At 50.7% G+C, this 14,214-nt stretch overlaps 1 protein-coding gene across 2 annotated transcripts in view; it reads right to left on the minus strand.

Annotated features, from left to right (window-relative positions):
* Nucleotides 1-13,952, minus strand: part of SLC44A1 (solute carrier family 44 member 1) — a 97,810-nt gene extending 83,858 nt beyond the window's left edge. For both annotated transcript variants that reach the window (XM_030567236.1, XM_030567235.1), the window contains exon 1: nucleotides 13,795-13,952. In XM_030567236.1, the coding sequence (XP_030423096.1) occupies nucleotides 13,795-13,821 (27 nt within the window). In that variant the 5' untranslated portion in view covers nucleotides 13,822-13,952. The remainder of the gene's footprint in view (nucleotides 1-13,794) is intronic.
* Nucleotides 13,953-14,214: the final 262 nt, after the last annotated feature.

Raw genomic sequence — 14,214 nt, forward strand, 5'->3', positions numbered from 1 at the left:
CACTTACTAGCCAGAGGTCGATACATAACAAAAGGAAGCAGAATGCCCTGGTGACAAGGCCACCCAATATTACCTACAGTCTAAGAAAAGAAACAGCACTGGGATTTCTAGCAAGGTCCCTGGTCCACTGTCCCTGGACCCTGTTTGGAGGCATCACCTTTTATATTATCAGACACCGACTAGCCAGAGGCTAAGTTTCAAGCACCATCTCCCATCTGTTGGAAGGGAGACTAAACTTTCTGGATACTAGGAAGAGAGTCTGCTATTCTACTCATTTCTCAGCATCCATTTGAGCAGGGGCGGCTCTAGTGATTTTGCTGCCCCAAGCATGGCATGCAGGCTGCCTCTGGCGGTTTGCCTGCGCAGGGTCCACTGGTCCTGCGGCTTCGGCGGACCTCCCACAGGCATGCCTGCGGGAGGTTCACCAAAGCTGCAGGACCAACAGACCTGCCGCAGGACCAGCAGACCCTCCGCAGGCACGCCTGCAGGAGGTCCACCAAAGCCACGGGACCAGCGGACCCCCCGCAGGCAAGCCGCCGAAGGCAGTCTGCCTACCACCTTCACGGCGCGGCAGAGCACCCCCTGTGGCTTGCCATCCCAAGCACGTGCTTGGCGTGCTGGGGCCTGGAGCCGCCCCTGCATTTGAGTCCCCATCTTCCAAGATGTAGTGCTCACCTCTGCTGCTGCTCATAGCTTTCTCAAGCATGAGCAGAGCACTGACTGCTGACAGTTTCACTGGGTATGTCAACATAGAAAATCTCTGAGTCAATGATTACAGATTCGGTTCCGCTATGGTACTAAAAATAGCCACGTAGATGTCTGGGCTTGTGATGGAGCTTGGGCTCTGAAGCCTGGGGAAGAGGCTAGGTTACACAGCCTGAACCCCAATCAGAGCCAAACATCTACACAGCTATTTTTATTGTCTTCCAGAGAGAGCTCTGAGAGATGGAGTCTGTAGACCTGGATTCTAAGCCTTGTTGCTACATAAGGTGTTTGTTGTTGTTGCCATTACTATTACCCCAGCTTACCAGATAGCAGTGAAAATAGTCATTAATTTTGTTCTGCTGCAGAAGAAGTGAGCAGCAGCGGAGGCACTGCTGCTGTGTGGTTTGCATACTCTGGAAGACATCACTGCACTACTTTACATTTGGAAGACTAGAGACTTATTTTAATCAAAACTTACACTCCAAAGAATTTTATGGGGTAGGTCCCCAAACTCATGAGGGAAAATGTCCCACTTACTACTGACGAATGGGCATAATTTTTCAAGCCCGTGAAAAGTTGAGACGCAGACACACAAAAAAGGATAATTAAAATGCCATAGATCATTATTTACCATATGTATTAAGTGGTTGAAAATAAAATTTTCTGAGTTCCAGACACCAGTTATACAACTCCAGTGCCACACTTAAAAGGATCACTCCCCATTCTGTCTCAAAAGGGGAAACTATATATAATTTACTTAAATCTGAAATCTTAAGACCAACTGCACAAATGCTTCAAATCCATCATTCAACAATGCATTGCAGCTATGACTATGCTTCATGTTCCACTTGTTGGGTATTGTATTGTGCTGTGCGTATAAGCATTATGCTTTCACACTGACTCCTGCTCAAGGAAGGGATCTGTTTCTTGTTGTTACTGTTTATCAACTGTAACGTCCATGTACTATACTAAACAGAAAGCAAGGAAATGAAGATCAAAAGTAATTCAGCCACAGTGTAAGTATGTAGTATTTTTTATTACAATTTAGGCAGTTAAATGTATACATTAACAATCAGTATGTACACAGTGAGCAAGCTAAGAACTACAACAAGAACTTTGGCTTTTTCATTTTCTGATGCATGTGCATTTTAATTTGCAATTTTAATTACTGCATTAGTTTAGTTTTCTGTATTTAATGTTAAGATGAACCAATTCTGTGTTTAATTATAAACTGGTGAATTAATTTATAAAAGAAAAATCAGTGGAACACAAATATACCTGCTGTAGTATTTTTAACATTACAGACAAGTATAACTGCAAAATATCTCACCACTGTGTGATAATTAAGGGCAACATTCATAGAATCATAGAATATCAGGGTTGGAAGGGACCTCACAAGCTCATCTAGTCCAACCCCCTGCTCAAAGCAGGACCAACACCAACTAAATCATCCCAGCCAGGGCTTTGTCAAGCCAGGCCTTAAAAACGTAAGGATGGAGATTCCACCACCTCCCTAGGTAACCCATTCCAGTGCTTCACCACCCTCCTACTGAATTAGTGTTTCCTAATATCCAACCTAGACCTCTCCCATTGCAACTTGAGACCACTGCTTCTTGTTCTTGTCCATCTAGTAAGTAACAGATCATCCAAATATTCAGAGATATATGAGCGAAATCAAGTTTTATCAAAAGGGCTATGAAAATAATTGCTTTGAGATTAGCTCCAAGCATTTTATTTTGAAACACCTTGCATGTGAGAGTCGTTGCACGGTCTGTCATCACCAGCCTTTGTAGTAACGTACTCTTTTAATCTGTAAAGCCAAGGTCACAACCAGAAGTTTATAGAATAAGATGTGCTCTATTTATCCCACTCATGGCATTATATTGCCTGAAAGATCCCAAGCCCTTCTCACACAAATCTTAATCTAACCTAATGCAATGAAAATGAGTAAGTAAAAGAGTACATTTCCAACCTTCCTACTTGTAGTGCATATATTAAGAAAGACTCTGATATCTTGCTTTCTCTCTGATAATGTTGTGAGGAAATACACTTCCCATAGTTCTGATCAGCCAGTTTAGAAGTAAAGAATTATGTCAACAATTCAGTCAATACCAGAGTCAAAAAGGGAAGCTGTTGATTCAATGGCAAATTCTGTTTTTCTCCCTTATTAAGGTAAAGAACTTCACAATAAAACACAAAATCCAAGTTTTCCTTGAGTTTAAACTTGGGCTTTCTTGGGTAAACCCCAAGACCACTATAAGAGAGAATAGTAGAAATTGTTAGAGCAGCAAAGGGTCCTGTGGCACCTTATAGACTAACAGACGTATTGGAGCATGAGCTTTTGTGGATGAATACCCACTTCGTCAGATCCGACAAAGTGGGTATTCACCCACGAAAGCTCATGCTCCAATACGTCTGTTAGTTTATAAGGTGCCACAGGACTCTTTGTTGTTTTTACAGATCCAGACTAACATGGCTACCCCTCTGAGAAATTGTTATGGCACCACTACTACCCCAGGGAAGCTACATAAAATTTTGCTCTGCTTCGTGCAGTCTGAACATAGAGCTACTTTTTCACAACTGTTATGAAGTGTTTTTCCCCACATCCAAGTGTCTCTTTCTTACCACCCTCCCCCTCCACAGTGCCCACAAAAAAAAAAATCACGAGTCTGGCCTGTGGCTTAGTTATAGTTTCACACAGCACTCACAATATGCTAGGTACTTCCCCCTAAGGAGCTCACACACTACAGACAAAAAAATTAAAAAACGGTAAAAATTAGTATAGTGGTCAAGGTGGGAATGGGCCACGGCATAACAATTAAAAGGTTTTCTGTAAATAAACAAGTATACCAATTAATCCTCTGTACATCTCATATTTGTCAGTGTAAGTTAGTGTCCCATAGGCATCATAACTGCAGCTGGTCTTTAGAAGAACCTTGTGCATAGATGTAAGCACAGGAGACAGCAGAGATACATTTGCATGAGAAGCTGATAAATTGTCAAATGAAGTTGGCATTGATGGGGCAGCAAAGAAGGTGGCTGATGAGAAATGAGACAAGGGCAGAGCAGTTATGCAAAGACTTCAGTGACCATTTCAAACCTCAGGTGGATGGGGAGTCAGTGGAGGGATGACATGGTCTAAACAACAGGCAAGGAAGGCTATGTTAGCAGCAATTTTTGTATGAACTGAAGAAGGGTGATGCGAGTGTCAGGAAGATCAGAAAGAAGAACACTGCAGAAATGAAGTCAGGCAATCACGAGGGCCCAAATGAGATATTTAGCTGAAGGGATAGAAAACAAAGGACAGGTCAGAGAAATATTGTGGTCGAAGAAGCAATGGTGTTTGCATATAGCTAAGTGTGTGAGGTAAGGAAGGAGAAATAAAAAATACCTCCCAAATTAAGGTCTTGAGTGACAGGGAAGATGGTGGTGTTTTCTACAGAGACAGATGGGGCAGCTGAGAAGGTGTAAAAGAAAACAAAAGGAGCTTGGTACTAGTCATGTTAAACTTAAACTGATGGTGCGGCATCCAAGGACAGATACCAGAGATGCATGCTGTAGGGCAGGATTAGATGAACAGGGGTTCTCAAACTAGGGGTCGGGACCCCTCAGGGCATCACAAAGTTATTACATGGGGGGTCGAGAGCTGTCAGTCTCCACCCCAACCCCACTTCACCCCAGCATTTATAATAGTGTTCAATATTAAAAAAGTGTTTTTAATTTATAATGTGGGTTGTACTCAAAGGTTTATTGGGTGAAAGGAGTCACCAGTACAAAAGTTTGAGAACCACTGAGCCAGAAGGAGATAAAACTAGCTGTAAAATAAAAAAATAAAGAGGAAGGGGCTCAGAAGTAACTCCAGAGACAGTGGTGGAGGACAGAAGGAAGAGAACTATCAGAGATAGGAGAAGCCTGAGGAGAATAATCACAGGACAGTTTTGCAGAATTCCAGGGAGAGTGCTCAGGATGATTGACCTCTGCTGCTTTTGATATTATCGAAGAGGGTAGCAATGGAATAGAAGTCTTCAAACTTGGCCAGGAAGAGATCTTTAGAATTGCTAGTAGTTTAGAGGAGAGTGTGGAAGCTAGATAGGAAGAATTTAAAAATGACTAGGACATATTAGATGTCTTCAAGTTACCAGGCCTGATAAAATACTTAGAATACTCAAGAAGCTGACTGAGGAGATATCTGAGCCATTAGCAATTATTTCTGAGAAGTCATGGAAGACAGGTGAGATTCCAGAAGACTGGAAAAGAGCAAATATAGTGCCAATCTAAAAAAAAGGGAAATAAGGACAATGTGAGGAATTACAGACCAGTCAGCTTAACTTCTGTACCCGGAAAGATAATAGAGCAAATAATTAAGCAATCGTTAGCAAACATCTAGAAGATAATAAGATGACAAGTAACAAGTCAGCATGGATTTGTCAAAAAAAAAAAATCGTGTCAAACCAATCTGATAGCTTTTTTTTTTTGACAGGGTAACAAGCCTTGTGGATGCGGGGCAGGGGGGTTGCGGGGGCGGGAAAGCAGTAGACGTGGTAGATCTTGACTTTAGTCAAGCTTTTGATTCTGTCTTGCATGACCGTCTCATAAACGAACTAGAGAAATAAAACCTAGGTAAGGGGTGGGCAAACTATGGCCCAGGGGCCGCATTCGGCCCTTCAGACATTTTAATCCGGTCCTTGACTTCTGCTGAAGAGCGGCATCCAGGGCTTGCCCCGCTCCGGGTGGCTCCCAGAAGCAGCAGCAGCATGTCCCCCCTCCAGCTCCTACACATACAGGCAGCCAGGAGGCTCCACATGCTGCCCCCACTGCAAGCACTGCCCCTGCAGCTCCCATTGGCTGGGAACCTCGCAGAGCCGGGGCATCACACAGAGCCGCCTGGCCAGCACCGTGCCTCTGCACAGGAGCCGGAGGGGAGACATGCCACTGCTTCTGGGAGCTGCTTGAGGTAAACGCCGCCCAGAGCTAGCGCCCCGATCTCCTCTCGTGACCCAACCCCCTGCCCCTGCCCCAGCCCTGATCCCTCTCCCACCCTCTGAACCCCTAGATTCCACCTGCCTGCATCCCAGAGCCCACATTGCCAGCCGGAGCCCTCAGCCCCCCACTCATACCCCAACCCCTTGACCCCATTCAGAGCCCCCTCCTGCACACTGAACTCCTCATTTCTGGCCCCACCTCAGGGCCTGCAGCCCCAGACAGAACTCTCACTCTTTCCCGCACCCCAACCCTCAATTTCGTGCGCATTCAGGGCCCGCCATACAATTTCCATACCCAGATGTGGCCCTCGGGCCAAAAAGTTTGCCCACCCCTGACCGAGATGGAGCTACTATAAGGTGGGTGCATAACTGGTTGGAAAAATCATTCCTAGGGAGTAATCATCAGTGGTTCATAGTCATGCTGGAAGGGCACAGCGAGTGGGGTCCTGCAGGGATCGGTTCTGTTCAATATCTTCATCAATGATTATAAGTGCCATTAAGTTTTGTGGATGATACCAAGCTGGGAAGGCTAGAATTAAAATTCAAAATGATCTAGACAAACTGGAGAAATGGTCTGAAGTAAATAGGATGAAATTCAATAAGGACAAATGCAAAGTACTCCACTTAGGAAAGAACAATCAGCTGCGCACATACAAAATGAGAAATGACTGCCTCGGAAGGAGTACTGTGGAAAGGGATCGGGGGGGGGGGTGGAGCTTAGTGGACCACAAACTAAATATGAGTCAACAGTGTACTGCTGTTGCAAATAAAGCAAATATTCTGGAATGTATTAGCAGGAGCGTTGTAAGCAAGACACGAGAAGTAATTCTTCGGCTCTACTCAGCTCTGTTTAGGCCTCAACTGGAGTATTGTACCCAGTTCTGGGTGCCACATTTCAGGAAGGATGTGGAGAAATTGGAGAAAGTCCAGAGAAGAGCGACAAAAATTATTAAAGATCTAGAAAACAAGGGAAGATTCAAAAAATTGGATTTGTTTAGTCTGGAAAAGAGAAGACTGAGAGGGGACATGATAGTAGTTTTCAAGTATGAAAAAGGTTGTGATAAAGAGGAGGAAGAAAAATTGTTTCTCTTAACCTCTGAGGATAGGACAAGAAGCAATGGATTTAAATTGCAGCAAGGGAAGTTTAGGTCGGACATTAGGAAAAACTTCCTAACGGTCAGGGTGGTTAAGCACTAGAATAAATTGCCTAGTGAGGTTCTGTAATCTCCATTGTTGGAGATTTTTAAGAGCAGGTTAGACAAACACCTGTCAAGAATGATGAAGATAATTAGTCCTGCCACAAGTGCAGGGGACTAGACTAGACGGCCTCTCGAGGTCCCTTCCAGTTCTATGATTCTATGAATCTAGAATGAAGATGAAGGAGAGAACTCAAGGCAATTGTTGTAAACTGTACGTTCAATGAGTTCAAAGGTAGGGTAGGTAGAGAGGCAGGCCGGGGTTGATGGTTAGCTTTGAAGATAGAGTAGATTAGACCTTAACTGCACTGGGAGGGAAAAGAAACAGGACAGCAATGGACTGAAGGAAAGAATGCAGGGGCGAGGATGGTTAAGAGATTGGGATACAGGGGTAGATGGACGAGATGGAGATGGAGAGAACAGACAGGACACATACAGAAAGGGGTGTTGAGTATAGAAAGATAAAATGAAGATGAGGAGTGAAATCATGAAGGATTTTATCAATTTTGCCTCTGAAGTAAGCAAATTCCTGTATGGAGAGGGATATGGCAGAGAGAGAGAGGAACGTCTAAAGGACAGAGTCAATGACTGCATACATGCAAAAGGGATTGTGAAATGCATTACTGTTTGACCAGAAAGATGGCAGAGCTAAAGAAGAAAGAAACATTGCAATGAAATAAGAAACAGGAGCAGAGGAAACAAATGGTGGAAGAGCGAAGTCAATGCTGGAGGGAGAACATGGACATCTTGAAAGGGAGAGAGGTCACATCAGGTGCAGGTGGACCCTGAGGAGCAGGGGGCAAGTGGTCTATGTTAAAAGACATGAAGTGGCAATCAGAAAGAGAGAACTTCGATAATGAGTGCTCTGAGATGAAAAGATAGCTGGTGAAGTCAGTGTCAAGTGATCAGCTTTTCTACTGAATGGATGATCTGATCCACAGCTGAGTGATCAAATGAGTGAAGGCAAGGAGTTGTGTAGTTAATGAATCCAATGAGACATCAACACAGAAATTGAAGTCACCAAGAATAAGTGTGGGAGGTTGTGACGAGAAGAAAAAAGGAGTCACATGTCAAATCTGAGAGAAAGCTGGCTGGGGAAGAGTCAAGGAGCAGTAGATGACAGCAACATGGAGTAGGAAGAGAGTCTGATGGAGCTTTGCTCAGACAAGGAGATGGAGTAGAAAGGCAGGAATGATTTATAGAAGCAGCAGGAAAGGGAAAAGAGGAATCCAAGACGCTCACTAAGTAATGAGGCAGGGTGGTAGAAACAGAGGCACTACTAAATTTGTAGTATCCTATCCAACAACTAACAGATTAAGTAAAACAGCAGCTCCTAAAATATTCAGACACTTTCTTTTGGATTATCTGAAGAGATCCACCAGGACCCTGGTTAAGAAATTTGAGAGTCAACTGTTCTTGAGATGTATCAGAGGGGTAGCCGTTAGTCTGGATCTGTAAAAGCAGCAAAGAATCCTGTGGCACCTTATAGACTAACAGACGTTTTGGAGCATGAGCTTTTGTGGGTGAATACCCACTTCGTCAGATGCATGTAGTGGAAATTTCCAGGGGCAGGTATATATATGAAGGCAAGCTAGAGATAATGAGGTTAGTTCAATCAGGGAGGATGAGGCCCTCTTCGAGCAGTTGAGGTGTGAAAACCAAGGGAGGAGAAACTGGTTTTGTAGTTGGCAAGCCATTCACAGTCTTTGTTTAATCCTGAGCTGATGGTGTCAGATTTGCAGATGAACTGAAGCTCAGCAGTTTCTCTTTGAAGTCTGGTCTGGAAGTTTTTTGGCTGCAGGATGGCCACCTTAAGGTCTGCTATAGTGTGGCCAGGGAGGTTGAAGTGTTCTCCTACAGGTTTTTGTATATAGCCATTCCTAATATCTGATTTGTGTCCGTTTTTCCTTTTCCGTAGTGACTGTCCAGTTTGGCCGATGTACATAGCAGAGGGGCATTGCTGGCATATGATGGCATATATTACATTGGTGGACGTGCAGGTGAATGAACCAGTGATGGTGTGGCTGATCTGGTTAGGTCCTGTGACGGTGTCGCTGGTGTAGATATGTGGGCAGAGCTGGCATCGAGGTTTGTTGCATGGATTGGTTCCTGAGCTAGAGTTACTATGGTACGGTGTGCAGTTACTGGTGAGAATATGTTTCAGGTTGGCCGGTTGCCTGTGGGCGAGGACTGGCCTGCCACCCAAGGCCTGTGAAAGTGTGGGATCATTGTCCAGGATGGGTTGTAGATCCCTGATGATGCGTTGGAGAGGTTTTAGCTGGGGACTGTATGTGATGGCCAGTGGAGTCCTGTTGGTTTCTTTCTTGGGTTTGTCTTGCAGTAGGAGGTTTCTGGGTACACGTCTGGCTCTGTTGATCTGTTTCCATATTTCCTCATTTCCTCGTGCGGGTATTGTAGTTTTGAGAATGCTTGGTGGAGATTTTGTAGGTGCTGGTCTGCTGTCTGAGGGGTTAGAGCAGATGCGGTTGTACTCAGTGCTTGGCTGTAGACAATGGATCGTGTGATGTGCCCGGGATGGAAGCTGGAGGCATGAAGGTAGGCATAGAGGTCAGTAGGTTTTTGGTATAGGGTGGTGGTAATGTGACCATCACTTATTTGCACCATGGTGTCTAGGAAGTGAACCTCCCGTGTAGATTGGTCCAGGCTGAGGTTGATGGTGGGGTGGAAGCTGTTGAAATCGTGGTGGAATTTTTCCAGAGTCTCCTTCCCATGGGTCCAGATGATGAAGATGTCATCAATGTAGCGTAGGTAGAGAAGGGGCATGAGTGGACGAGAGCTGAGGAAGCGTTGTTCTAGGTGTGCCATAAAAATATTGGCATATTGTGGGGCCATGCGGGTGCCCCTAGCGGTGCCACTGATCTGGAGATATATATTGTCATCAAATTTGAAATAGTTGTGTGTGAGGATAAAGACACAGAGCTCAGCAGCCAGTTGTGCTGTCACATCATCAGGGATACTGTTCCTGACAGCTTGTATTCCATCTGTGTGAGAGATGTTCGTGTAGAGAGCCTCTACATCCATGGTGGCTAGGATGGTGTTTTCTGGAAGGTCATCAATGCATTGTAGTTTCCTCAGGAAATCAGTGGTGTCACGGAGATAGCTGGGAGTGCTGGTGGCATAGGATCTGAGTAGAGAGTCCACATATCCAGACAGTCCTTCAGTGAGAGTGCCAATGCCCGAGATAATGGGGCGTCCAGGATTTCCTGGTTTGTGGATCTTGGGTAGTAGATAGAATAACCCTGGTCGGGGCTCTAAGGGTATGTTGATTTGTTCCTGTGTTAGTGTAGGGAGTGTCCTGAGTAGATGTTGCAGTTTCTTAGTGTATTCATCAGTGGGATCTGAGGGAAGTGGCCTGTAGAATTTGGTGTTGGAGAGTTGTCTGGCGGCCTCCTTTTGGTAGTCAGATCTGTTCATGATGACAACAGTACCTCCTTTATCAGCCTCTTTGATGATCTTTGATGTTCTTGAGATGTTATGAATATAAAAGGACACGCACAGCTCATTTACGACACAACTTGCCAGTCATAAGGAAACCCAGTTGAAAGATTTAACAGAATAGTATTAACAGCCTCCTGAACCCTGACTGACAAATACAAGTCCACCTGGAAAATTTAAACCAAGCAGTGCAAACCTGTAACTGTACCAAGCATGAAACAATTAGTTATTCTCTACTTCTCCTGCTTTATGAAAGGTCTCCAAGGTTATACATAGATAATCTTTTTGATTTTGAACAGAACAAAGAGGGCAATAACGATGCCAGGTACACAGACTGGTAAAGAAAAATGCTCAAGAGAGTCTGTGAAATAGTTATGAAAGCAGTTTGGAAAAGGGGAAGCCTAGTGCAACTGGAAAGCTCCGAGCAGTGTTTTTAGAGTCCTAGTAAGAAAGCTGTCTGAATCTGCCAGGACACAAACACTCAGTTCAGACCATTGATGAGTCATTAGGGACAGAAGAAATGGATATTCACGCACACACACATCATCCCCTGTTGTGACCGTCAACTCCAGACAAATGTAAATTTCTTTTGGTGATTTCATCTATGACCTGCAGTACTTGAAAGACCCCACACTACCAGTCACGTTGCCTTCTAACAGGGGCAGTAGCTGTAAAACCCTGCAATCAACGACCTAACCTCTAGCAGGTCAGATTTCTGCCTGCTGATGGGAAATACCAAAAGCATAGGAAGGCTAGAGTTATCAACACTTTAACTAAAGTATCACGATTGCCCCGTGAAATCATGATTTTAAAATCTATTAATTTAATGTAGTTTTAAAGAGGCTGTGGAAAAGTAAGGCTATAGTTTGGTACCAGTGTTTATGTAGGACATAGCAACATTTCTATTCTACAAACATGTTATTACACTGAACATTGTGCTCAAAGGGAGTGTTAAAATGGGAGACGAGCTGCAAACTGGAGCATTGGGTAGAGCTATTCATTGTGGCTCCCATCTAGGAGACTGGCAGCACCACTCCAGGGAGCAAGAAAAAGGCAGCAAGGGCAAAAAAGAGCAGACAGGGGCAGTGTAGGGAAAGGAGCTACAGGGATTAGTGAGGCCATGAGGAAAGGACCGGGCCCTGCAGCCTGACTGGAGCCCTTCCCCTGGCTGTTGGGGAACCAGATGGCTGGCGAGGTCCAGTGCAGAGTGGGGCCAGGGGTCGGGGTGGGTCTGCAGAGAGGGGAGCTGAGCCCTGCCCTAGGAAGAGAGAGGAGAAGTTATTGTGAGCTCTACTCCCAAGGTAATGAATTTGTGTCCCTGAATCCTCGCCTTCCTCCCATCCAGGGGTGAGCAGGCAGGGTGTGAAGAAGGGCGACAGGGGTACCCTGTGAGATGGAGCACCATGGGGAAGGGGGCGCTGTATGGGGGGGCTAGGTCCCATGGGTGAGATGGGGGCACCGTGTGAAGGAGGGTCATTTGGCTCCCTGAGAGGAGAGCAAATAGGGCGCGCCCGGCAATCTGGGAGGGGGCACTCCGCAACCCACGGGGGGAAAGGTGGGGAACCACCTTGCAAGGGGGGAATGTGAGAAGAAGGTGGAGCTGTATGGGGGGGACCATGTCCTCCCGGGTCCCTGCACAGAGGAGGGCCAGGTCCCTGTGAGGTGAGGGGGCACGGTACTGGGGGCAGGTCCCCGCGGGGGTGCGGTGGGGGGGAAGGGGCACGGTACGGGGGGCAGGTCCCCGCGGGGGTGCGGTGGGGGGGAGGGGGCACGGTATGGGGGTGCAGTGTGGGGGAGGGGGCACGGTACGGGGGGCAGGTCCCCGCGGGGGTGCGGTGGGGGGCAGGTGGCACGGTACGGGGGGCAGGTCTCTGGGGGGAGCGGTGGGGGGGAGGGGGCACGGTATGGGGGCGCAGTGGGGGGGGAGGGGGCACGGTACGGGGGACAGGTCCCCACGGGGGTGCGGTGGGGGGGAGGGGGCACGGTATGGGGGGCAGGTCCCCGCGGGGGTGGCAGTGGGGGGGAGGGGGCACGGTATGGGGGTGCAGTGAGGGGAGGGGGCACGGTACAGGGGGCAGGTCCCCGCGGGGGTGCGGTGGGGGGGGCACGGTATGGGGGGCAGGTCCCCACGGGGGTGCGGTGGGGGGGGCGGGGGCGCGGTACGGGGGGCAGGTCCCCACGGGGGTGGCAGTGGGGGGGAGGGGGCACGGTACGGGGGTGCAGGGAGGGGAGGGGGCACGGTACAGGGGGCAGGTCCCCGCGGGGGTGCGGTGGGGGGGGCACGGTACGGGGGGCAGGTCCCCGCGGGGGTGCGGTGGGGGGGAGGGGGCACGGTACGGGGGACAGGTCCCCGCGGTGGTGCGGTGGGGGGGAGGGGGCACGGTACGGGGGGCAGGTCCCCGCGGGGGTGGCAGTGGGGGGGAGGGGGCACGGTACGGGGGGCAGGTCCCCACGGGGGTGGCAGTGGGGGGGAGGGGGCACGGTACGGGGGTGCAGGGAGGGGAGGGGGCACGGTACAGGGGGCAGGTCCCCGCGGGGGTGCGGTGGGGGGGGGCACGGTACGGGGGGCAGGTCCCCGCGGGGGTGCGGTGGGGGGGCACAGTACGGGGGGCAGGTCCCCGCGGGGGTGCGGTGGGGGGGAGGGGGCATGGTACGGGGGGGCAGGTCCCCGCGGGGGTGCAGAGGAGGGAGCTGTACGGGGGGGGAGCGGGTCCCCGCGGGGGTGCAGAGAGGGAGCTGTACGGGGGGGGAGCGGGTCCCCGCGGGGGTGCAGAGAGGGAGCTGTACGGGGGGGGAGCGGGTCCCCGCGGGGGTGCAGAGAGGGAGCTGTACGGGGGGGGAGCGGGTCCCCGCGGGGGTGCAGAGAGGGGGCTGAACGGGGGGGAGCGGGTCCCCGCGGGGGTGCAGAGAGGGGGCTGAACGGGGGGGAGCGGGTCCCCGCGGGGGTGCAGAGAGGGGGCTGTACGGGGGGCAGGTCCCCGCGGGGGTGCAGAGAGGGAGCTGTACGGGGGGGAGCGGGTCCCCGCGGGGGTGCAGAGAGGGGGCTGAACGGGGGGGAGCGGGTCCCCGCGGGGGTGCAGAGAGGGGGCTGAACGGGGGGGAGCGGGTCCCCGCGGGGGTGCAGAGAGGGGGCTGTACGGGGGGCAGGTCCCCGCGGGGGTGCAGAGAGGGGGCTGTACGGGGGGCAGGTCCCCGCGGGGGTGCGGTGGGGGGGAGGGGGCTGTACGGGGGGGAGCGGGTCCCCGCGGGGGTGCGGTGGGGGGGAGGGGGCTGTACGGGGGGGGAGCGGGTCCCCGCGGGGGTGCGGTGGGGGGGAGGGGGCTGTACGGGGGGGGGAGCGGGACCCCGCGGGGGTGCGGTGCGGGGGAGGGGGCTGTACGGGGGGGGGAGCGGGTCCCCGCGGGGGTGCGGTGGGGGGGAGGGGGCTGTACGGGGGGGGAGCGGGTCCCGCTCACGTGTGCGGCCGAGCTGCAGCATCCCATGGCGGGCGCAGGTCTCTGTCCCGGGGGAGCCGGGCCGGGGGTCCCCACTAGGCACCGGGCATCCAAGCGCCCAGATCACCCGCCTCAGGGCAGTGGGGCGCCGCTCCGGCTCCTCCGCGCGGCCGGGCGGGTCGCTCACTGGCGCTGAGCTGCGGCGCGAGTCCCTGGGCAGCGCCGCCCCGCGCTCCTCATCATCCCCCGGCGGCGGCGCGACGCGGCGGCGGCGGCGGCGGCAGCTCAGCACAAAGGGGCGGGGCCTGCTCAGCTCACCAACCCGCCGGCCGCGCCGGGACCGCGAAGTGCGGCGGGCGCCGAGTGCCGGCTCAGCGCGCCCGCCCGGGCACGGATTGGTGCGGCACCGCGGCCACTTCCGTCCTCCGTGAGGGAGATAGA

This window comes from Gopherus evgoodei, chromosome 6, assembly GCF_007399415.2.
Source record: "Gopherus evgoodei ecotype Sinaloan lineage chromosome 6, rGopEvg1_v1.p, whole genome shotgun sequence".
Taxonomy (NCBI): domain Eukaryota; kingdom Metazoa; phylum Chordata; order Testudines; family Testudinidae; genus Gopherus; species Gopherus evgoodei.